Source organism: Falco rusticolus, chromosome 2 (genome assembly GCF_015220075.1).
Source record: "Falco rusticolus isolate bFalRus1 chromosome 2, bFalRus1.pri, whole genome shotgun sequence".
Lineage (NCBI taxonomy): Eukaryota > Metazoa > Chordata > Aves > Falconiformes > Falconidae > Falco > Falco rusticolus.
This window is the reverse complement of record NC_051188.1, coordinates 96,080,068-96,104,503: the sequence shown is the minus strand read 5'-3', so window position 1 is coordinate 96,104,503 and position 24,436 is coordinate 96,080,068. Positions and strand designations below refer to the sequence as shown.

The following is a 24,436-nucleotide window of genomic DNA, read 5'->3' as shown; positions in this document are numbered from 1 at the left end:
TGGTATGGAGCAGTTAATTTTGCAGCAGGTCTTGGAGGGTGAGGGGATGCTAGCTAAGGGCTTCTTGGTAATGTAACTTGAAATTGAATTTTCCTGTCTCAGGACTGAGAAGAAACTATTTGTCCTTCATACTAAGATGGCACAGTTCAATTGGGAGGTGGCAGTAGAACTGGCTTTTTTTGGGGACCCAAGGCAAACCGAGCTTCTGGAGGCAGGTATCGGTAGCCTTGTCCCACTGCCAGCATGCTGGGCATTGCACTGTCCTCTGCCCCTGCCAGTGCTGAGCACCAAATCCCAGCTCCACTTGCATCTTGTAGTACCACCAGATGGAGACTGAAGTAGCACATGCTTGCTAAGTAGCACGTGGTGTGTACCTACATCTCTGCCTGCTTTTCCCTAATTGGGAGAGAGTTGGGGTTGTTCAGCCTGGAGGAGAGAAGGCTCTGGGGTGACTTTCTAGCAGCCTTCCAGTGCCTAAAGGGGGGCCTACAGGAAAGCTGGAAACAGACTTTTTACCAGGACATGCAGTGATAGGACAAGGCGGAATGGCTTTAAGCTGAAAGAGGGTAGATTTAGATTAGATTTAAGGAAGAGATTCTTTACTATGAGTGTGGTGAGGCACTGGAACAGGCTGCCCAGAGAAGCTGTGGATGCCCCATCCCTGGAAGCGTTCAAGGCCAGGTCAGATGGGGGTTAGAGCAACCTGGTCTAGTGGCAGGTGTCCCTGCCCATGGCAGAGGGGTTGGAACTAGATGATCTTTAAAGGTCCCTTCCAACCCAAACCATTCTATGATTCCAGGAAGACAGAGTGTGTGTGGTTGGTGGGGCGGCAGGGAGGAGGACAGGGCTCCCATTCTTGTGGCTAGGGAGCCCACTCATTTTTCGTTCGTCCTGCACCAGGCTGGGTATTTTCCCTTTCTTTCATCCCTAGTGGAGGCAGGCCTGAGGGAGGACTAGTATATAATGAGAACAAAGGGATGGGCTGTGTATGATGGAAATGGAGGCCACCAGAAAAAGCTGCTTTTTTTGGCTAGTTTCAGGCCTGCTGTAATTTGTGGATGTTTCCTAGGCTCTGAAACCAGACGCTTTTTTCTTCAAGATGGTCTTGCTGTTCCTGTGAGCAGCAACCAGTTGCTGTTACACAGGTTTGTCCTCTTGATGAATTTGTTGTAAGAAAAGACAGCATTGATGTGTTACTCTTTTTAAACTGTACTTTGAAGACTGAGAGATCTCCTGGTGATTGGATATGGGCAATAATGGGGGCTTGTTGCTAATAAGCAGCTGTCAGAGCCACTGAGATACCTGAGGGCCAGCCTTTTCCCAATACAGTGCTCCAGACTTGTCCCTGATTCTGTAGTTTAGGCACTGGAGTAAGTGGTTTTGAGTTTTTATGTGTATTTTTAGAACCAAGTGGTTTGATTATGTTATGATTTATAAAATGACATAGCTTTTCAAATTTCTGATAAATCTTTTTCATGCAATTCGATGTGAATTTGAAGTCTTTTAACTTTTGATGAAGGGACAGAATTTAATTTCTTAATGTCTTTTTTTTAAACATTCTTTCAACGCATAGTACTTAGGACCTCTGTCATAAATGACTCTGCACAGTGATTTTGTTATTGATACTACATTATCTTTAATTTTTGAAAAAGAATACACAATCAGAAAATAAGTGATATTAACAATTTTATCTTTGTAAAAAGGAATTATACGAACCTTCCAACCACACTTATATTGTCAAAGAAGTTATGGTTCCTATTTTGTGTGATTGTCTCTTACTCCCCTTTCCCCTTAAAGACTAGATGTCTCTGCTTTACCTTCACAGTTTGTGTCATTGTCTAGATATGTTGCAGATATCCCTTACTTAACCCAAAGTGTAAAATACCTTTTAACTCTGTGAACTTTGGGTAAGAGACCACAAGGGTGAAATCAACTGTCATAAAAATACAATCAATACAAGGTGGATGTGATAGCAGTAGTGGCTAAGGAATGTAACCTGTGCAGAAGATGGCAAAAGTGGAGATGAATCTCATTTGTCTTCCCTATCAGTTAGCTTGAAAGTTGACAGCTGCTAGATTGAGAGAACTGTAAGCTATATAAAAGCTAAAACATGCACAGATCTAAAACAAGTAATTTTAAAATCTGTTTACTGTTAGATGCATCTTTTAAAAAGAGAGGTTTATTTCAAAGCAAAGCTTCTGCATGTTGATAACACTGCAATGAATTTCACTTTCTGTAAGTAGGTCTTTTTTAAGCTACCTGTCATATTTCTAAAACAGAATGTTTTTCTTTGTTTTCTATTAATAAAAGGATTATAAAAAGCAGTTTTTCTAATTTTTTTTTTTCTTTTAAATCCCTGCTCCTATAGAGCCTGGCCAAGTTAACAGATGGATTCAGGAATAGCTGTTGTATTACAGATTCCCTGCAGGATCTCCAGCACAATTCTAGTTCACTCAGTGACTCCTGTTTACCTCAACAACACTGTGATGCTTGTTCTCAGACTGACATCACTGGAGAGGTATGTGTTACTATGTGAGACATTTGCTGTAGAAAATAAGCTGCTTTTTTACTGTGGTGATACATCGTTATTTCTTGTTTTAATTTAAGAGGTGTTGGCTGTAGCAGAACAAAAAATCCAAAGCAATATTGGTGGTGAGGGAGTTGCATTTTCTATTGCTCCCAGAGCATCCGAGCAGTGTTTTGTGGTTCTGCTTTTTGAGTGTGGCACAGGGGCTTAGCAACATGCTTGCAGGTCAGTGACAGGTAAAATCAGTTCCCAGACTCAGCCAGCATGGCAGAGCACTTCTTGTGTCCTCACTTTGGTGACCACAGGTTCATCTCATAAGTAACAGCTCTTACTGAGGTGTCCACAGACCTCTTCTCTTCATGTCACCAGCTCTGACTTACTGATACTTGTAATGATGCAGGAAGGAAGGAAATGCTTTAACCAGCTTGAAGTTGCAGTAGAGACCTGATTGTGCAACAACATGAGATTTTAGTATTCTGGTAGTGATGGGTGTGTATATTTATTTATTTAAAATCTTGGTTTTATCATGCTTTTCATTGTTATTCATATACATCAAAGGTGTAGTGTAGACTTCTGCTGCTTTTCTCTGAGACAAGAGAACTATTTGCTGGTCTCCAAGTATTTTTCTTAAAAAATAACAAAATTTCTGATCTAGTCTGCCATACCTTTATGCTCAAATATGCCTTTAAATATGGTATTTGAGAAGAATGTATTAGCATTCCTTGGAAATAGTTCTGTGTGAATGAAATTGTGTATTCCAAATAATAAAAATTTGGCTTGCACTAACACTATGGCAGCCTAGCTGTTCTTCAGCAACAAAACATTTGTTTCTGTGGATGAGATTGACAATAAAGCCAGAAGACAACCTGTTTGTAGTTGGTTGGTACTGTAGTTTGGATGTTATTCTACTCTTGGTTGGAAATTTTATTCAACTGTGTAACTTCTCAGTTGTAGGCTTTTATCATCCCATTTCTTGTCTATTGTCTTCTTTCACTGCTGACTAGCTGCCAGGTTGCATATCTCCAGATGGCCTCTACAGAAGAGAAAATCCATGTTTTTAAGAAGATATACTCCTAAAGCATCTAAGAAAACTTAGCTAACACTAGGCTGTCTTTCAGTGTGTTAGGTAGATGGTGCCTTTGGGATGTCATTTTTCAGACTGGTGGTGGATGTGATTATTCAATTCCAAAACAAATTACCAAAAGGAACATAGCAGCATTTTTCTATTCACAATACACATTGAATGCCATCCAAGACAAGCTAAGTACAGTCTGAAAATTGTGTTTATCAGATATAGGTCGTTGGGGGGTGGTGGTGGAAATTACATAATTATATAAATTGTTTTCCTGAATTATTAGTAGTGGAATGTGAGTAAAAAAGAGCTGGAGTTTTTACATGTGTGATGATGAAGAGAGCAAAAGCAGCAGTTAGATGACAAAGCCAGAGGTGCAGCAATGTGCTTAGATAGGGACTTGAGTTTTAACTATTAGATTGTACATATACATCCTTAGAGGAAAACTGCTGATGCTGTTGGGTGGAGAGAAGTTGCTGTAGAAACTGGTCTGTAGACAGTAGGAGTTGTAGTGTAACTGTTCTTTCTTTCTAGGACTGGTTCAAGGATCAGGTGATGCTTTTGTGATAGCGTTTAAAACACACTAATGATCTAAGTGCTGGGTAACATATTGCAGTACAGTAAATGTAACCTGAATTACTTCTAATTAAACTATCCATAAAATAGCTGCATCAAGTGGTAAAATATTTCAATTAGAATACTCTCTGTGTTTTAGGCTTGGATGAAATGGAAAAGCTGTGACCATTCATCTATGATCCTGTTTGCTAACCCTTTATTTCCAAGATCATAATTTATTGGAAGGGCTTGCTTCTGTGTTTTTGGCAATAAACCAGTTTTGTATTTCTAAAGCTTAAAATTAATCTTTATTATTACTGCAAGCACTGAAAATTTTTAGTGAGTCCAGTAAGTGAGGCAGTTATGCCTTTTATTATGAGAGTGTTTCTAAATTCTCATTTCTCTCTCTCTTTTTCTTTTTCTCTGTGTTCTTCAACTCTGCAAAAGTTTGGGTTTGATGACAAAACAAGACTTGTAGACAAAGTAAGACTGAACTGGCAATATGAAGAGGCCAAGAAAAGGTAATTAAAGACAAATTTGTTGGTTTTTATTTTTACTCTTGTGATTATAGTTTTCAAAGTAGAACTGGAACCAGCCTCCTAGCTGAAATGTCTTTAGGAAGACTAATTTGCCTACTGTTGAGTAGTTCACAGCTAATAAAAGCTTAGGTAAACTTAAGACTTTATCATAAAATTATTATATTTGTTTGCAGAGATAAAGTCAAATGTCAGCCCCATTCTACACTTGTATAAACAAAAAATTGCAGTAGTTTTTATGAACTGTTTTATGGGTTTTTTTGTGTTGGGTTTTTTTCCACCTTCTTCTCAAACCTCAGTATAAACTCTTTAAATTTACACTTATCAGCCTACTCCCTCGGTATAGTCGGAGCGTTGCATACCTGTGTTCTAAGTTTAACGCACTGAAGTCGTGATCTCAGTATGAAGAAAGAATGCAAAACTTCCTGTGAGATAAATGAAAAATGTTCAGAGCTGAACAAAAGGATACATAAAAATAAATGCTGATATTGAAAAAGATGTGTTAAATAAAAAGAATAATTACTTGGAATAGGTTAATTCTTCACTAGTATTCAATGTAATTGCTTATTATAAGCATTTCTTTTGTGGGTGGAGGTCAGTCTTGTATTGTTTTTTCATGGCTTTGTAAACCTAATTCTTATTTAGTACTAAAAACATCTACTAGTATAGTTTAGTAAGTCCTTATTTAACCTCATTGTTTTTTAATTATTTGCTGCATATTCTGGACAGTAGTGTCTGGATGATGACTTGAACACGGGAATTTTGTGCACTTATGATTATTTTAATTAGTACTGATAGAATAGTCCTTTATTAAAATAGTCTGACACTTAAAAGATTCTGTTTAGTTAGCTTTGAAAACCTTAACGTTAGTTTTAAAATTTTTTTTTAAGTTAAGATTTTTCTTTTCAACTTTGTCTATTTTTTGCTAGGTTTTTTTACATCACTCAGAACAAGTTTAGTACTTTTGCCTTTTTTTTTTTTTTCTTTTTTTTTTTTTTCATTTTATGGTGACTTTTCCTGTGGGGGAAACCATAATGCTGTCATATGTCTTGGCAGGTACTGGAAGCTTTATAGCAACTCACAATGTTGTTGTTCTTGGAAAATTTACCCACATTTGGATGCAGTACAGGCTTCAAAAAAAATTTACACTGGTACAGGCATGTTAGAGATACACAGCTAAATCTTCAGGATTTGTAACTGGAATGAAAGCCTGCATTGTAAAGTACTGCATGTGAATACCATTGACTATTACCTAGTAAAGGCTAAATGATTGGGCGAAAAAAGGGCAAACCAAAATCCTGTCAGTGTCCTGTTTGGTCACAGACTTAGGCCTTAGCACTTAATAGCTCACTGATAATTTAGGGCTTCATGACAGTTGCTGAAAGAAGGATAGAATTTGGTCTTACACTGCTAAGTTTAGCAGAGCACACTGGTGCTGTGAAGATCATACTTAATGTTTTTGGTTCTGTTTTCTGACATACCTTTTCTATGTGTTTTTCAAAACACTTCTCTTCTTGTGTGTTATTGCAGGGAGAAGATGGAGTGCTGGGGTATTTTCAGGGGTTTTTTTTGTTGGGTTTTTTTTTAGTAGCGGAAGCATTTCTCAGCTGGAAATGCTGAACATTTGTTTCTGCATGGAATGCAGTATATCTGAACATCAGAAGTGAGCTGGGGTTTGATGTTAAGTGTAGAAAATCCAGGTAACTAACCTTCCAACTAGAGAATAGTGATTGCAGTAAGGGTAGTTTTACTGTCCCAGGATCACAGCTCTGACAATGGGCTGTTATTTAGCAAAAACATGTTAGTTACTTTAAAATAGTAGCCTTATTCTGCCCAGTATGTTGTACGGAAGTAATCAGCTTTCGGCTTTTGAGTGGAACTGCATAAAGCTCATTGCCCCTACCAGTTATCTCTGTGGTTGCATTCTTCATTTATCATGCATTCCTTCCCCTTAGCTTGCTGGCATTTCTGTAGGACTTTTGTCTCTACTAAATATCTTTGTGTTCGGTCTCCCTTGGCTGGTGAAATATCTACTGTTACTGCAGTGTGGGTGATAGAATGTGCTGCGATGAATTAAAATCTACAACGTAGAAAATTAAAATGCTACAGTATGTCACAATTGCAAAGCAGTATATTATGACTACTTGCTTGTCAAATGGGGTGTGAAAACATATAGCAAATAAGTACAACAGACAAACTATCTTATTTCCAAGTTTTAATGGGAGACTGAAAAGACTGTAGGAGAAAAGTATCTTTTCCTTAAAGAAAAGTGGGGGAAAAAGCCCCACAAACTGAAAGGCAATGTGTTGCATTTTAGTCACTCTTGTGAATCTAGACAGAAGATCATACAACTCTAGACAGAAGCAAAATACTTGCCATATGTAGTAAAGAAGTTTTTTTTGTTGTTTTTTTTTTTTTTTAAAAAAAAGTATGTTCTCTGTATATGATGTCTGAGCAAGTAAGTGCAGTGTTGGGATTTCTGAATGAACTATCCTGAGGAATTCAGGAGATGAGACTCAGTGATAGTAGAAAAGTTGGCTTATACTTCCAAAATATCTCTCCTCCCTCATAAAAGATAATGTGATTTTAATTCCTCCTTCAAAAATCTAACTACTGAGTGGTTTGGCCTTTGCATAAATTAAGACATTCACATAGCTGCTTTTTTGTTTTTTCGTCCCTTCAGTTTCCCACTGCAAGGAAGTTGGATAGTTTGCAATTTAATTTTTCCCATGGGTATTTCAGATGTTGTGAGCTGTGGGTTCTGACATCTTCAGCATGCTAGGGAAGAGGTCCTTTCTCCTGTGTCTGATCAGGCTCTGGGAGGAGGCATGTAAATTCTGTTTTAGCTCACCAATCATGCTGAAGAGAGGCTCAATCACTTTTTTTCAGCTCTTTACTCTTCTCTTACCCCCCCATTATTTTTAAATAAACTGTACCTTATTTCCATGAAATTTCTTCTCTCAGATCTGTCAGTGTGGCCCTCCAGAGAAGCAGGAGGAAGGGAGGCCCGTCTTTTTGAACAGACAGCCCCTAGCTGCCTGGATAAATACCGTCTTTAGTTTCAGTTGCTATTTCAGTGAGACCACCTCTCATGAAAGCATTTGCACACTGGAAACTATACCCCTCAAGCACTTTTCTGAATAGACTGTTTCATAGAAAGAGAAATCAAAAGCAAATTGTTTTTCTTTGATAACTCTTCAGTTGTGCAGTTCAGTACAATGACTACATGAAGTCTATTAGCAAAATATCATGAAATGTCATTGCTGCAGTGCCTCATATCCTATGAAGTATATTAATCAATAGATCAAAAATGATCCCTCTGGTAAGAAGCACCAAAATTTTTACCCGTGTCTGTTTTTGTTTTGTTTTGTGTTTTTTTATAATCCAGTCTGATGGTAGCTGACTTTAATGAAATAAAACAAGCATATCCAACCATTTTATCTAATTGGGGTGCAGAAGCAGTAATTTGTTTATGCCTTCTGTAAATTTGAATTCAAAGATGTTATTTTTCAATTCAATTGTTTAAATCCTGCAGTGGCTGTCAACAGATTAATTGTAGTCTTGAAAAAGCTTCCTCCTCAGCCATGCTTAATATTTCCATGTTCCCTTTAAGAATGTTACTTCTTTCTTTTCAGTATAGTTGCTGAATAGTTACTTTGTTACAAACTTGTCTCATACTGGAATTAATTTCCAGTTGGGCTTTTAAAAGCACTAGCACAAGCAGAAGTATATCAGTGCAATTTGTGCTTATACTGACAAAATACATGTTGGTTGAATATTGGGAGCAGTATTACAAGTACTGATACAATAACACAGGTATTTTCCTGTTAAAATTCACCTTGTGTAGGCAGGTTTCAAAGTGTAACTGCCTAATTTCTAGCAAAATTCAGTGGATTTGTATGCTTTATTCTGCTAAACTAATCTGAAAATCTGATTTAGGGATAAAGTAATTTATCTCATATCTCATAAATACATGGATCAGGCATGCCAGCTAAACCTAAATCTTCCAGTGTCAGATTTTAAACACAAAAGTTTTTGGGTTTTTTTTTTTTTCTTCTAAGAGGAGCTGAGCCATGCTCTTGAAACATCTGAAGTTTTCATTATGCCAGTTTACCTGTGAATTGGGGAAAATACTAATTTGTCTCTATTGCTTTTAGCATGCTTTGCAGTTTTCCTAAAAGTGAATATCTAATTTTATCTGCAAAATGCCAGTGAAGTTTAAAGGTTTCATGAGTGTCTTAAGCCACTTTAAGACCTCCTTGTTATTGAATCAGGCTGCCAGGAAGGCTGGATATTCTACAGAGCATGCTGGTGTTGTCCGCCAAAGCCACAGTGCCACATACTTGCAGGAACAGCCAAAGTAGACACAGTGGAGAAATTTTGTGAGCATTTGGCTGAGTTCCCCAGCTTCTTGTTCTTTCCATTTCTTTCTTCCCCTTTCTCTAGCCTTCCCTTCTTTGGATGTAAATCATAATTTGCTCTCAAGAGGGTCTGTAAATACCAGAAATTACTGAGTTTTTACACCCTTCCTTATGTGTCTTCAGTCCCACAGCTACCTCCTCTAGTATTGCGTATGGGATAAGTTCTGTTACCTGAACTGGCAGAGAACTGGGTCCCATTATAAACCTAAGGAAAAGAGTAAGCTGGACTGATTTATGTTGATCATTTCTGTGTGTTCACATGATTTTAGACACTATTCTCCTCCAAATCATAACTGTGGGGTTTTTTTTATATCCCCACCGGTGGCCTTATCCCACAGGTAACAAAGGCCTCAGCTATAGAATGGTCTGATAGGTCACCCAAAAGTCTAGGCATTTAAATATAGGGGTGTTATTCGTGGTTTTTTTGTTTGTTTTGGTTGGGTTTGGGTTTGGTTTTTTTTTTCTTCCCTTAGAAAATTCAAACGAAGTAAGTCTGAAGAACTTGTTTAAGCTAGAAAGACCAGAACTTGTAGGTTAGGAAGTGCCAGCTGTAGCATACCCATATTTGCTTCTTTCACAAGCATGAGTTAGGACCCTTTGTATTGCTTCAGAGTATTTCCCATCCAAGGACACCTCTTGTTCATAATCTCAGTAATGCTCTAAACATGGGATTAATTGTAGTTGTAACTCTTTCATGTCACAAAAAGTAATTTTTTACTTAAGTCTCACTTCTCATGCTGTATTTTAATACATAACCTCTTCTAAACAGAAATGTTCTTGAGCTCAGCAGTATAATTTCGTTAGTGCTGGGTTCATATAGCAGTCTTGAAAATTATGTTCTAGACGCTAACAAAATCTTTTAGATTCCCCAGATATTTCCAATGACAGAAGGATTTGCCCAGTTTTGTCAAGGGGGGTCTGCACAGATATATATATAGATAGATAGATATAACAATTCAGACATGCTGTGAATTCTGGAAATACATGCTTCCCCCTACCCCGCCCATGATATAGTTTGTGTAGTAAACTACTGGCTGTACTGATCTCTACCCTTATGCTATTACATCTACATTATCTTGGGCCAGGCATCATTCTAGCTACGTTAGTATGGCCATCTCAGGGCAAGTTTGCCATTTCAAATCAGTTACTTAAGATCACCAAGGTTAAACCTTTGTCATCCCACCTGTGCCCCTCCTGCTTTTCTGCTGAACAGGAGCTGTTATATTCATCTCCATTTGAAATTTTTAAATACTGAAATAAGCAGCAAGTCGGTCTGCCTACCTAGGAAAGGAGTCATTTGATACCACCTACTCGAGCCTGGAATGCAAGCTCCTCAGCACTTGTTATGCAAGGATGGGAATGGGCAAAATGCCTGGAATGTTGACGGCTCAAAATTAACTGTTTTTTCCCCAGGAATATGTTAAATTGCCCTATCAGTAGAGACCTCAGTGTCTGGCATTAGGCCAGATAAAAGTACACTTTTACAGTGATTACTCTTAAGAAGTATCTTTTTAAAAAATAGGAAAGGAATGAGAAGGAATTATGTGTTTCCAATAGGAAGGAAAAATAAGTTTGAAAAACCAACTTCATAAATTTATTTTCTTTAAATTGCAATCTGTGTCTAGTCATTGATTTATTTAAGTGGATGTTTAAAGTAGGTGAATGTATGCATTGAGTCTGAAAATGCAAAGCAGCTGCTTTTTTTCTAACATACCAGCAGTGAGAATGACTGGTATATTATAGGTATAAAATCTAGCGTGGACGGGCACAGTGAAGTTGCTTATTTATGGATTTATTGTGATTGGAAGGGAAAAACTTGTGTTAGGAGAAGACAAACTGCAATTATGAAACATGCTCAAAAGGAGGTTTTATTATGTTTTATTATATCTGCTCAGATATTTTTCTTCATTTCAGTGAGACCATAAAAGCCCTTAGGGATGTTTTCTAGCCAGGGAGATAAATTTTAAAAAGTTTATCACTGGTAGCTTTTTGGAACAACTGACCATGCGGAGGGAGTCCTTAGTGGAAAGCAAGCAACAGAATTCCCCAAAACCTTTGGTTCATTTGCAGGAAATACAGGTTGCAGAAAACTGGCTTATTGGTGATGAAGTTTCCCTCCCAACAGATTCCTGCATTATGTAGTGTTTTGCAAGTGCTTTTTCTTTGCTTAAAGGCAAAATGTAGAGATAAGAAGAGCTGCCTCAAATGTTAATAGTGTCAAGGGAATCAAAGTAAATACTGTAATAGGATTTTGAAAATCTTCAGTGATACAAACCTTGTCCACAGCAGTACTTTTCCCTTTAATAACACTATAAATAAGTTACTGTACAACAACTTTCTACTTTCAAGGTATCATCGTAACAGAAATTGAGAGGAAGAAACAAACAAACTGGAATGTCATACACAAAGGGTGTTATGTGCTCTCAGCAAGACCAAGAGTCTAAATTAAAACCTCTTGTATTGAGGGTGTTGTTTTACTTTACAGCACTGGAAGGGGGGATCCCACCTTCCCCTGTCGCATGCTGGTACTTCTTTCTTGCTTGTTGCTTGTGTTAGCATTTATTTGCTCTTATGATCAGCTTCTTACTCAGCCCACCCTGCATTAGAAAAAAAGCTAGCAAAACAGTTGTAACTGTTAAAATGAAGGAGAGTCAGTCTTTCAGTTACCTTATAAAACCACCCAGAGACTTCACCAGACACACCTCGTCATCTTTCATCCACAGGCTGTGTAAGAGCTTATGAGCATGGTCACTCAAACTATGTTGCCAGGGCTCATCTGATTCACACTCGCTTGCCAAGATGTAACTCAATTGTACCTGAATTCTGTAATTCTGTTGAAAGGACCTTGAGTCCCCATTTGTTTCATTTGGCACTGAACACTTGAAAATCAAGCTGTATATGCCTTCAGGAGTGTTTACTAAATCTTTAACTGCGCAGCAGCCTGGGAAGGGGAGAGAAGGGGTCCTGACTTTGCTCACTTTTCCTGGCCCTGACTTTTGCTTGATGGGGTGAGGTGTTCTCCAGGAAGCTGCATCTGGAATTCAGGCACAATAGCTGAAGCATGAAATCTGCGGAATATACGTATCGATTCACAATGGTGCTTTCAGTAGCTATTGGCAGGAAGTTTGTTATTAATGCGAGGAGGAGGAAATGGTATTGAAGGGCTTGATAAAGTATTCTGCTTTAGACTAAAACATAACATAATATCCAAGTTGTTTACTTGCTGTAAATGAAATCTAAGGGGGAGGGGGGAATCTATTTGACAAAAGTCACAGTAAAATTCTTATTCATACATGAATGCAGTCATTGCAGAATTACTTATATTGATACTTTTTTTCCCTTCCCCTGATAATAAGATAGCCAAATGCTTTCCAGATGTCAGTATGAAATAAACATTGCATGAGGTTTTCTTTTTAGATGGGGAAAAACTTACCTTTGTCATGTCTGTGCCTTTTCTTTTATTCTTAAACACATGTTACCACTCTGTGGATCTTCTGTTTGTTATGTGCTTTTACCTTGCTTTGTTTATTATTATCTTTCCTTTTTTACCAGATATTTTGGACAAAAGATTACTTAACTTACCAAAAGAATGCATGCATATCCCACTTTTATGGCTGGCTTTAAATGTGCTTTTATTTATTTATTTAAAGGGTGATAAATCTTCTATGGTGCACTGAACTTTGAGTGCTACCATTTCAAAGTCAAGACGAAACTGAAGTGTACAACTGCATAACTGTTATACAGTTCTTTAGTTTCAAATGTTCAAAAATGAGAAAGCTAGACCGTCTCTTACTTTTCTTTTAACTGTAAGATCCAAAAGTGCCTAAATTGCCCACATACCTAGCATAAATACCTAGCAGTAAAAGTGTTCTCCCTGTTATGCTTACATACTTTTTGATATTGCCAAAAGAAAAAATTGTGAAATTTCTACATTTAGGATTCTTTGTAATATTTGTAAAAGTTCAAAATTTGTTTTTAGCAGAACATTTTCTTAAAATGTAACGGTCCATCACATTGAGGTATAGGAAGCTACTTTTGGCTATAAAGCCTATTAGAAAAAAAATCAAGTTAGCATATTTATTGCTTGATTTGATGATGGATCCATCTAAAGCCATTGTGTTTTGTAACCAATATATCTTTTGTCTAGACCAATATATTTTTTTGTTTTACTGACAGCTTACTCTTAAACGTTTGATGTTGGTCAGGACTGCCTAATATTTTCAGCCCCTGGAACCATTCCTCTACAAGTTGATCATGAATATATGGACCTTTTGTCACTAGATAAGCATCTTCCCTTCAATCTCTTCAACTTCTTGCTGGACTTTTGAAATCCCGAGTTAAGATCCAGTAGTAGAAGAATGAGAAATGAAATTATGATCAACTTCTTCATCTGTACAGGCAGCAAACTCAAGAGCTCTGAAATATGAATTGATTTAATAAAAAATGAGAAAGCCATAAAGACAGATATTGTCCATGTAATAGATAAATGCACTGTAGTTCTTATACAGCTACACACTTAGGAGCACTTGCAGTTCTATAAAACCCACAAAACAGGAAAAAAAAAATCCCCAAACCAAAAAAAACCACCCAGAAATGAATAGTCCTTCCAAACTCCATTCAATTTTGTTTTGAATTTTAGAAAAAAAAAATCATAAAGTCAACAATCTTCACATTTTGATATTTTTCCTCTTTATTGTCTTCATCATTGTCTCTTCTACATTTTGAAATATATTTATCCTCTTTTTAAGAGTTTCAAATATACAACAGCAGCTGGCCTTGCTAGATAATGAATCTTGGCCAGGAATGGCTGAAGCGGACAGGGACCGTCTTCAGCTCATCAAAGAGAAGGAGGCTCTTCTTCAGGAGTTGCAGCTCATCAGTCAGCAGAGACGATCCCCAGAAGACATTGCACGTTTGGAGGAAGAGAAAAGGCGCTTGGAGGATGAAATTCAGCGGGCTCGAGCAACATCTGCTCATGGGGCCACTGAAAGGTTTGGGGACTTAAATTGTTTTCTTATCTACTATAAGATCCATACATGTAGTTTCAAAAGCAGGAGTAGGGAATTTCACTGTATTTCAGAAACAAAAAAAAAAATGTTACTAGAGTAATTTGCTTTCAAAAAAGGAAAAGACTGCTCCTGGCTGCCATTATTTAATGTCGGGCTTGAAGTTTTCTGAAGGAGACTTAGGGTGGTGTTAACTAGTTAGTTCTCATTTCATTTGTCTAAAAATTCTGAATAGGAAGAATAGATCAGAAGAGAGTCACAAAAAAATGCTTGGAAAAAGTCTGAGTAATACTGTCTGATAATGGAGACCTGAATAACAGTACCTGGATAGTGAAAGATTTTGCAGTGGAGTGACATTCATTTCCGAAAGCATCAGAACAAAGATCCTTTCCTATGTTTGGTTCCTGCCTTGTAACTGGAAAGTTAAATAATTAAGATTTTACTGCCTTTTGTAAGTAAATGTTTCCTTTTAATTTGCAATCTCAGCAGTGGGACCACATCCCAACTCTAACCTTCAGAGAACTAGTAAATAGAGTCATTCTTGAAAACTTAAATATCAAGTTATATGTAAAATCATACAACCCCCCAAACATATTAATGGAAACACTATGTTTATTTCAAAGTTGCACAGTTTTTCTTGTAGCCAAAGAAATGGACAAAACCTCTTCACCTCTTCTTGTTACCATAGACTGCTTCCAGTGAAAGCAAGAAAGTACTTGTTTCCTTGCCTTCCTTCTCTTAGTGGTAAAACCCCAGGTTTGACACTTGAGGAAAACTACATGAACTAGCTTTAATGTGTTCTGTGTAAAGGTTAATATTTACATAATTAAGACACTTTTAAAATATTTGGAAGTGCCTTCCATATACAAATTTTAAAAGCTTCAGATCTTTTGAAAACGCTTACTTCAGACAGTAAATTCAGGTAATAAATAGAAAATTCACAGCCAGCCTACAGTTCAATGTTACATATTTTGTAATTTTTGCAGTATCGTTACATTGCATTTCCAGCTTAAGCTGACAGAAAAGGGAGTTCACTTTACACTGCCGTGTAGTAAGTTTTATTTGTTGTTTTTGGGCTCTCATGTTAGGTAGTGCATACTATGTTGGAAAGAAGGCCAAGCTATTTTTCCGTGTAGTTCATGCTGTGGAAACCAGTGTTCCAATGTGATACTTGATATTTCAAATGCTAGCAAAAAGTTGAGTAGAAGTTAGAATAATATTGAAGGGTGCTCTATTTTTTTATTAAAAAATGGAAGAAAACTTAACTATTAGTAGCCCTAATTTATTTATTTGTTTGTTTTAGGCTCAGGAACAACCAAAACTATTCCTAGTTCTCCTTTCTATTTCCACTTTCTCCTAATGGTGAAATACAAAGAACTTTCCTCTTTAAATAATTACCTTTTCTGTTCAGTTACTGAGTTTTAAAGGCGCTGAATTATGTGCAGAACTTTATTACCTTAAAATCTGTATGATAGATGTGGGGTTTAATTGGTGTGGGTTTTTGTTGGTTGGTTGGTTGGTTTGGTTTTGGGTGTGGTGGTGGTTGTTTATTTTTTTTTTTTTTTTTTTTTAAGTTTGGCTGGTGGTGTGGGTTGGAGGCATCACTTGCCCTTTAGCGCAGGTACCTACCATACAGCATTGGTGACTGTGGGATGTAGGTTCCTAAGTGTATTTTTTAAAGTAGGTGGTGTAGATAACCCTTCTTTTCCCTGCAAGCTTTTGAGTCAGTTAAGCTTCTTGCATCCATTTGTCTTTTTCTTTTGGTTTCCTCATGCAGTGCCTTTGTCATATAAGTTTACATAACTGAGCTCCTGCCTTCCTTGCACCACTTGGTTAATCTTGTCTGGGGTCCACAGAAGCAGAAGAGCTTCAGTGTTGCATGGGCTCGGGTGTGCGGCTTCTGCTGTGTGGTTGCAACGAAGGCAGCCTCCTCAGAGGGCAGTGGAGTGCTGGAGTGTAGCGCAACAGCCCCTTGCCAGAATACGAATTGATGAATTTGCAGGCCAAAGAAGTTGAGAGATTTATGTTTTTACTGCTAACAAAGACATATTTTTTTGTATCTTAAACATACAAAGTTTATTGAAACTAGTGCTGTCATTTTGTTGTTTTATCTAGAATGACTCCCTTTTTGTTGTGCGGGTTTTTTTGTTTTGTTTTGTTTTTCCTGCCCATTAATATGTTGAATTCTAACAGCTGTCTTTGCAGTTGAGGAAGGATGGAAACACTGAAATAAGTTTTGATATGCTTTCTCCAAAGTGTATGTCAGAACCCTGGTTTCCAGCCAACTTGTGAATGCAGGGCTTGGAGCAGTAACTTCCTTGGACATAAACATGTACAACACAAAACAGATTACCACCCTGATTTTATTTTGAAATTCAGTGATTGGGCTTGGAAAAACAAACCACCAGGAATACTTCTAATTCTGGATTCAGAAAAAGGATAAATGGAAAGGAAAAGTATAAATTATATCAGTGGATAAAATCTGTTCTTTGAAGTCTTAATAATCTCAAATTACAGAATTTAAGATATCTTATAGGTGTATGAGACAGCATTATAGGTACATTCCCATTGGCAATGGTACTGAGTAATTCAGCTGCTTGTTATTAGAATGGGCAAAAAATAAGTTGCAGCAAGAGATTTTTATCATAGCGTGGTATTCAATATGCTGTATCACCTGCTTAAATATAATTATATTTAAACATACTTGAAACAACTAGAATTAGAGCCTAAAGTTGAATTTTGTGGTTACTGCTTAACAGAAGTCCTCCAAAAAGTTTCTTTTTATCTTTGAAATTTGACACTAATTAGCTTGGATAATAGGCCTATTTGGAATATTTTTTTTCCTGCCAAGGCAATGAAAGTTATAGTAGTTCTCTGTATTTTACTGGCACAATCAGGCTGATGCAAGGGGAAAAAAATAATCTTGTAGAGTCTGATGTTTTTACCTAGGACTTTTTATGACTTTGCTAATTGCTGTAATGTACTTTCAACATCATGACTCTTACATTGTGCCTCAATTACTTTTCTTGTCTGAGAATTCTGGTGTCTTGGTTCTTGTGTTCTTGCTGGAATTATCATTGCTTCATATGAGCTGCATAAGTTAAAACTTTTCATTAAACAGTGAAACTTTTTTATATTCCAAACTGCAATGCAACAATATTTTTCTGTATTTGGAAGGCTCCTAGCACTTCTTCAGCGCTACTGTAATGAAGAAAAATAGTAATATGTATCTATTTAATTGTAGGATACTGTTACAGGAAAAGAGAAATTGTTTGCTTATGCAACTAGAAGAAGCTACACGTTTAACCTCATATTTACACTCCCAGTTAAAAAGGTGAGTTATGTAAAACCGGTAGGTTTTGAAGTGTAACTGCAGCAGAGAAGAATATTAATGAACTATAAAGTTTACCTTTTAGTACTTCTATGTATACATGCCAAGTAAATTAGTTTTTTGCAAAATTTGTACAGTTTGGTGTATGGAATGTGATGATTTGGACAGAGTTTTATAAGTAGTATTATTTACATATATATATATATAGAGAGGTAGATATAGCTATTTGGGCTAGATTGTTATGTATTTTGGGAATTTATATATTATTTCATTTTCTGAAAAGAAGATACATAATTAAGACCTGTTGTAATATTGTTACAGTTTTACTAATATGAAGATAACATTCTTTGAAGTTCTGTGAGATTTTAATGCTGTGATACCTTCTCTAAAGGAGGGGTTTTTGATCCCTGGTGAGATGACAGAATTTTGCCATTTAAATATGAGAATGTGTTAAGACCCACACAGAAGGCCAGAACATTTTGCATATTCACACTCGCAGCTGCCTTTTTAGATGGAGCTCTTGGGGATTTGTCAGCTCAACACCATGCCAACATCAAAAGCTCGGTTCCTGCTGTGTCTCACTTCATCTCTCTCTGTCACATATTCTTCTCTCTCTCACTGTCTGAGATTTGGTAAGAGGAACTGGAATAGGATTCATCCTAAAGTCCTTTCTATTTTTCACTGGAAAAACTGTGAGGGTGAGGCTTACACAGCAGTTTGTTAGGACTTTCCAAATCCCTTTGCACTTCTTCTGCCTGATATGTTTATGACCAGTCATTAACGTAAATTCAGGCTGGATCATGGTAATTACCCTTCCTGGCTTTACATTGAGTCCACTGATGCATATCCTGCTCTGGCCTCTTACCTGCCAAATTATGGCTGCTTACACATTGGAGGAAAGAGTAGGCTTGTCCTGTTGGACCATTTGTTTTCAGGCACTTGGTCCTGATTTAGTTGTCAGTTCTGCTGTTCCAGTCATGGCTGTGCTTGAGACTAGGGCAAGAGACATGAGCTAGACCTTAAAATGCCAAATCATCTCTCTGTGTCGCTGTACTGAATACATGTAGAACTGCTTGTGTAATCTGGATTGACATTTTTATGTCTGCGCTGGTGTTTCTGATTATGTTTGAAAGAGCCTTTTTTGTTTTCTCTTTCTTTGCCTGCTGTAGTCTGTCGGCTAGCACTCTCACAATGTCCTCTGGCAGCAGCAGGGGATCCCTGGCCTCCAGTCGAGGATCCTTGGCCTCCAGCAGAGGCTCCCTCAGCTCAGTCAGCTTTACGGACATCTATGGCCTTCCGCAGTATGACAAATCAGACAGCATTACAGATTATGGCCAGCATTTACGCTTTGACATAATTCCCTTTGAGTCTCTCACAAAGGATGTGCCATATGCTGATCCAATTGGACACTCAAATTTCAATAAGCAGCGGAGGTCTCTGGATACCCCGCAGTCCCTGGCGTCCCTGTCATCGCGGTCCTCCTTGTCATCGTTGTCCCCACCAAGCTCACCTCTGGACACGCCATTTCTCTCTGCGTCTCGAGATTCTCCCTTGGCTCAGATGTCAGAAGGTTTTGAAGAAATGGCAAGCATAGGAGCTCTGGAAATGCTCAGGGCTCAGACCACAGCATTGGGTGATGATGATACACAAGGAACGAGCTCGTCTCAGGCACCCACTTACCCTGTGGACAATGAAGGGCTGCGAGAAATGGGACCACAGCTGACTGCTGTCCAAACTGGTGGAGGTGAGTTTCTGGGCATTATTTTTTTTGGCACATTTTCATAGAAAATGTCACACAGAGCTAAGTATATTAGCACAGAAGAGATTGTTCCTCAGTTTGGCTTATTTTAATTCCATCAGTTAAAAATTACATGGTATATGTTAGCTGTTAAAAAAACCTAACCAAATAAAAAAAAACACCCCCAAATCCCAAACTTTAGATTAAGGGCAAAGAGGTGAAAGAGTAGAGAAATCATTGTAAATAGTTTTTAAAATAGTGATTAATTGTGTGGAATATGGGGAATGGAATATGGACTTTCTTTGGAACGCAACATATCAAGGAATAAATATTTTGGCCTGGGACTGGAATTTTTTTTTTTTTTAAAAGTATGGTTTAATTACATCTAAGGCCCCCAGTTATGCCCGTGTTGCCATTCTTCTTACAAGCTAATGCAACACAAACCTAGAAGATAGGAACTCCCCACTTCCCCCCCCCCCCCCAAAAAAAAAAAAAAAAACCCAAACAAAAACCAACCAAAAAAAACCCCAACCACAAAACCAGGTATGAGGTCATGCTGCTGACAGTGCTTGAAGGCTGGCTGACTCCATGCTGAATTTGCACACACACCCAGACCATGTTCTGATGTCTTAAGTTCTGCAGTGGAGCAGAAGCCACAGTGCCGTGGCGGTCATGAGTGCGAGGTGCACTGTGCTCAGGAGTAGAGTGCTTTGTCAGCCAAGGAGCATCTTTTGCAGGGGCTGTGTGAGAAGTTAAGTGTCCACTCGAGTGGGTTGTCTCAGAGGACCTGTGCTCTGTGACTGCAGAGCTGTGTGCAGTTACCACAACACACATACTGTTGAGTTTTCTTTTCCTGTTTGACTCTGAAGTTAATGGACTTGCTTTAGCTTGCATTGGTGGAAGCTTCTGAGGCAGTACAGTTGAGAAACATAAATTAGAGAGATCAAAAGAGGAAAGAAACTTTTTTTAAAGAGCACACATTTAAAAACCTGAGCATACAAGCACATGAGAATTTTCTTTTCCTGTTTTAATCAACCAAATGAAGAACTGGTAAAATGAAAAAGAGTATTTCTTCGTGATGATGTTTTTGTGTGTTGCCTTTCTTGTATTTCTAATAAAACCATACCAGTAGAGAAGGGCTTCTAGAGAATATTTTTAATAGTAAAGATTGTAATTCCCATTCCATTTCTACATTTAAAACTCTGTGTCAGCAATTGCATAGAATGTTGCATCGGGGCCTACAACATCAGGAATAACGTGAAATATAACCAGAGAATCTATCATACTATCCTACCAAAATCTTGTCAAGTGATAATGAGAAGGAACATTGACAGTATCTAAGGAAAAGCTTTCAGCTTTTTATTTTTAAAAAGAAAATGCCACCACTGTGCTAAAAAGCCTATATTACTCAAACAGCACTTGAGTCTAGACTCACCTACTTTCCTTAACACAACTAGCACTGCCAGAAGATAGTGCTGGCAGAATTTACATTTACTAGATGTAAACATTTCTAGTGCCCATATTGCAGCTTTCAGACCAAAATAAACAGAATTCCAGAGACCAGCGTGTAAGCTTGTGCTTAAATTAGTGCCATGAAGAGGCTTCCTGAGGCTTTCTTTAAACCTCAGATCAGACCACAGCATGTCTTCACCCATTGTGGTAAGTGAAAATATGTTCGTAGTTCATTTATAGCTCGTACGTGTTTCCTAGAAGTGAAGGCCTGGTCTGAGGACCTAGGGAGCAATAGGATGAGGGTTGAGTTCCTGCTTTGGTTTTCCTTTTCTCCCTTCTCAGTCACGTTTCTACGCATTTCTGTTTCTCTGAAAACCTCTGGCAGAACATGCCTGTGGTACCTGCTGTCACTGCTGTGCTGTACAGCTCCAGCTTCTAGTACAGGGGTTATGACTTTCCTGTGTTTTGTGTTGCTTTTTGAGGCAGATTGGGAGAATGTATAGTTAAAAGGTAGCCAGCCTGTCTTTTTTTTGAGAGGTGGGGGTTTTTTTTGGTTTGGTTTTTTTTGTTGTTGTTTGTTTGTTTTTAATATTTGAATTTGAAAAGAGTTGCTTAAGGGAAAATTGTTTAATGTTTCTGCTTTTTTTGCCTGGAGTCATGACTACCTTGAGCTTACACTCATTAGCTGGTGGGTTTGCAATTGTAATACAGTTGTTTGCAAGTAGCAGTTGGAAGTTTTGAAATTGTTTTGGGTTTGTACTCTTTTATTGAACAATTTGATGGACCATCAAGCTCGTATATCACAGTTTGGGAACCCCCAGTTGCGGGGGGGGGGTTTTCACAAAGGTACTATGCAGTGTGCTTTGCTGCTGCCACCCAACGGTCTGGTAGCATAATGCGACACTGGCAAACCAGTAAGTCTCGGCTCCGACAAATTGTTTGCCTGTTCCTTCATTAGGCAAGACATGAGGTAATTTTTGCAAATTCTGGGGGCCAGGGGGGTTAACACTGAATCAAATGCACATACTTTGCACGGAAGCAGCACTTGAGCAAATTCAAGGAGTTCTTCAGGAGCTGCAGTTTTGATGTTCTGTTGCTGATCTGCTCTTTCTGTCTTGGGGATATACTGTGAAATATGCTGGCATGTGTAAATGAGGGACTATGCCTGAGAAGTCAAACCCATCGTATTTATAAATCTGGGAGTGGGAGGAAACATCTTAATAAAATACGGGGTTTTAATATCTTCACTATCTCTTCCTTTCTATCCTAAAATAATCTTTCAAGTGCCAAGTTTCCTTTAATGCCTAAATGATCTTTTGTTTGCAAAATATTGTCATAGATCTAAAAGATGATTTATCATTGTCTGCTTTTCATTTTGTCTTGTTTCTCATGCGGCACAAGAGAAAAATTCACTGTAAGTGAACCTGAAATTACTTACTGTGCTGTTTTTGCCTGTGATTCCTAGAGTGGTTTTCTGTGTGAAGTGTTGGTTGGTGGTTAGTTGTTTTTATTTTTTTTTAGCTGCATGTGAAGAAACAGGAGATTTTGCTACATTTGATTTTGTTTGATATTGTGCTGTATCTGTTTAATCATTACGGCATACTTAATTTTTTTGATATGTTAACTAAACAATATAGTCATGGCTGTAGTTAAATTCTTAGAGAAAGTGTTCTGCAACCTTCAGCTTTATTATATCATAGTAATGCCTGACAGCATCATGGTAGGTAAGGTCTGTTTGTGTGTCTGATTTAGTTTTTATGAGAGTGTTTGACTCTTTTTATTAGTGCATTTTGAGCTGATGTGCAGTATTTGCCAGTTTTCTAAGCTTGTGAAACATGCTTTACATTTATTGATGTATTTTTTTTAGCTAATGAAATCTTAGACACCAAAATTTCCTTTGAAGTTCACTTTTTCAGCTAATGACACCTGAGAATATTCTTTTAATCAGAACTGTCATGTTTAGCAAGCTTTGGCACCTAGTAGTTCTGGAAATTCATATATCTTGTTTACTGATTTTGTTACTTAAATAAGAAAATGAAAGGTAATTGTCTATCATAAAAATTTTATTTTTAAACAATTCTTCAGCTTCCAGCATTGGAAGGTCTCTAACCTGTGCAAAACCATGTTCTGTTTAAACCAAAACCTAATGTTTCTTTCTTCTTGACCAATTTTTCCTGCTGACCTTTTTTTTTTTTTTTTTTCTAGTCAAGGCCATGTTTTGGTGTTTGCATCTCTCCCAGATTCACTGGGATTGTCCAGATGTTATCAAATTCTTCCACTGCCTGCAGGCAGTGAGCAAGTGAATGCCAGATTACAACATTGTTGTAAAATGTCAGTTTTTAATGACATTATATTGATGCTTCAGACCATTTTTTCCTTCCAGACAAACTGGGAACAGGAACCTCCAAAGGAGAGAGCCTGCGAGGTCTTCTGTCCACTACACCTATGCAAAGTGCTCACATAGAGGGGTGAGCCAAAGGCTTATTTACAGAAAGAGGTCATCCTAGTGTAACTTGGTGAAGTTAGTACAGAAATTATAGGAGCACTTTCATACAAAATTTACATACTTTTCCAAAGTTCGGCCTCTTTTTAGAGATTTAAAGTTATTGGGAAGCTTTTGTATTAAGAGATGTCTCTACAGAGTGTTAGTTTTGATTCTACATAAATACCAGTGGCAGTGATAAATACTTAGAGGTGGGCTTACCAAATTAAAAGTTCTTAAAAAAAAACACAAAGCAAAGAAGAAGAAGAAAAAAAACAACCAAACCCCCCAACCCACCACACTGTACAAGTGATACAGAGGAGAGCACAGTTCAAATACAGGTTTTTTGCTTTCTGTAAGCTAGCTTGAACTTGGCTCTCACTTGTGGTGAGGATGACATGAGTGACAGTACACAGTGTGTCATGTACAGTAAAGGTGGGATCATGTACAATTGGAGGTGGGAGAAAGGGTGGTTCTTTCTCCAGGCATAGAGACAAATGCAGGTTGGGCTGTTCCTGGTCAGCAGATAAATTTCCTAGATAGCTGAAGATGACTAAACCCTTCATTGAATTTGGAGGGGAGGTCCGGGTCCGTAGGGCTACTTATAGAACCAAAAGGACAGAGAACTGGCTCTACTGATATACAGGAATTTTGTCTCCAAACAGGACCTTGTGATTTTTGGAACATCTTTTGGGATTTTGTGGTGTTGGTGGCCTGATAACAGGAGTGTACTTCTGGCTGGTGTAGGACTGCGGGGCTCAGCGCATCCTGTCTGTCTGCCTGTCCCACAGTGGGTTAAAGCTAACCTTAGCCAAACATTTCTGTTGACAGCAGTGTTAATTTGGGGAACTTTTATCAAACTTCAAGTCCTCATGTTCTGTCCTGGTGGTGCTTGGGTGGTAGGTGAGATGGGTCACATGCAGGGGGGTGGCTCACTGTCTGTACCTCAGCTGGGCTCTGCAGGTGGAGTTCAGGCTGTGGGCTGGCATTCTGCTGAAGGAAACTTAATGATTAGGTACTAATACTAATCAGCACTAAAAATGCTGATTTTATTTGTGATGCCTTAAGGTAATGTGTAACAGAGGTACTTAACAGGTTGTTACTTTGGTTAAGATGTGTTTCATCCTTGGTGGGAGTACAAGTACAAGTACAGTAAGCTGTACGTGACAGACAGCTGGTACTTGTCTCCCATGCGATATGCACTGTGCTACTGTCACTCCAAGTGCTGTCTGCTGAAACTGTGGATGTTCCCATGGTGTCTTAAGTTTCGGAGCACAAATAGAAACAAATATGATGCTTTGCCCACTTTTGAAGTG

General features: G+C 38.0%; 1 protein-coding gene across 5 annotated transcripts in view; it reads left to right on the top strand.

Moving 5' to 3' along the window:
• Nucleotides 1-24,436, top strand: part of WWC3 (WWC family member 3) — a 103,637-nt gene that overhangs the window by 59,368 nt on the left and 19,833 nt on the right. For all 5 annotated transcript variants that reach the window (XM_037377491.1, XM_037377490.1, XM_037377489.1 and 2 more), the window contains exons 7-11: nt 2,369-2,518; nt 4,602-4,675; nt 13,860-14,102; nt 17,362-17,451; nt 18,618-19,192. In XM_037377491.1, coding sequence (XP_037233388.1) covers nt 2,369-2,518; nt 4,602-4,675; nt 13,860-14,102; nt 17,362-17,451; nt 18,618-19,192 — 1,132 coding nt within the window. The remainder of the gene's footprint in view (nt 1-2,368; nt 2,519-4,601; nt 4,676-13,859; nt 14,103-17,361; nt 17,452-18,617; nt 19,193-24,436) is intronic.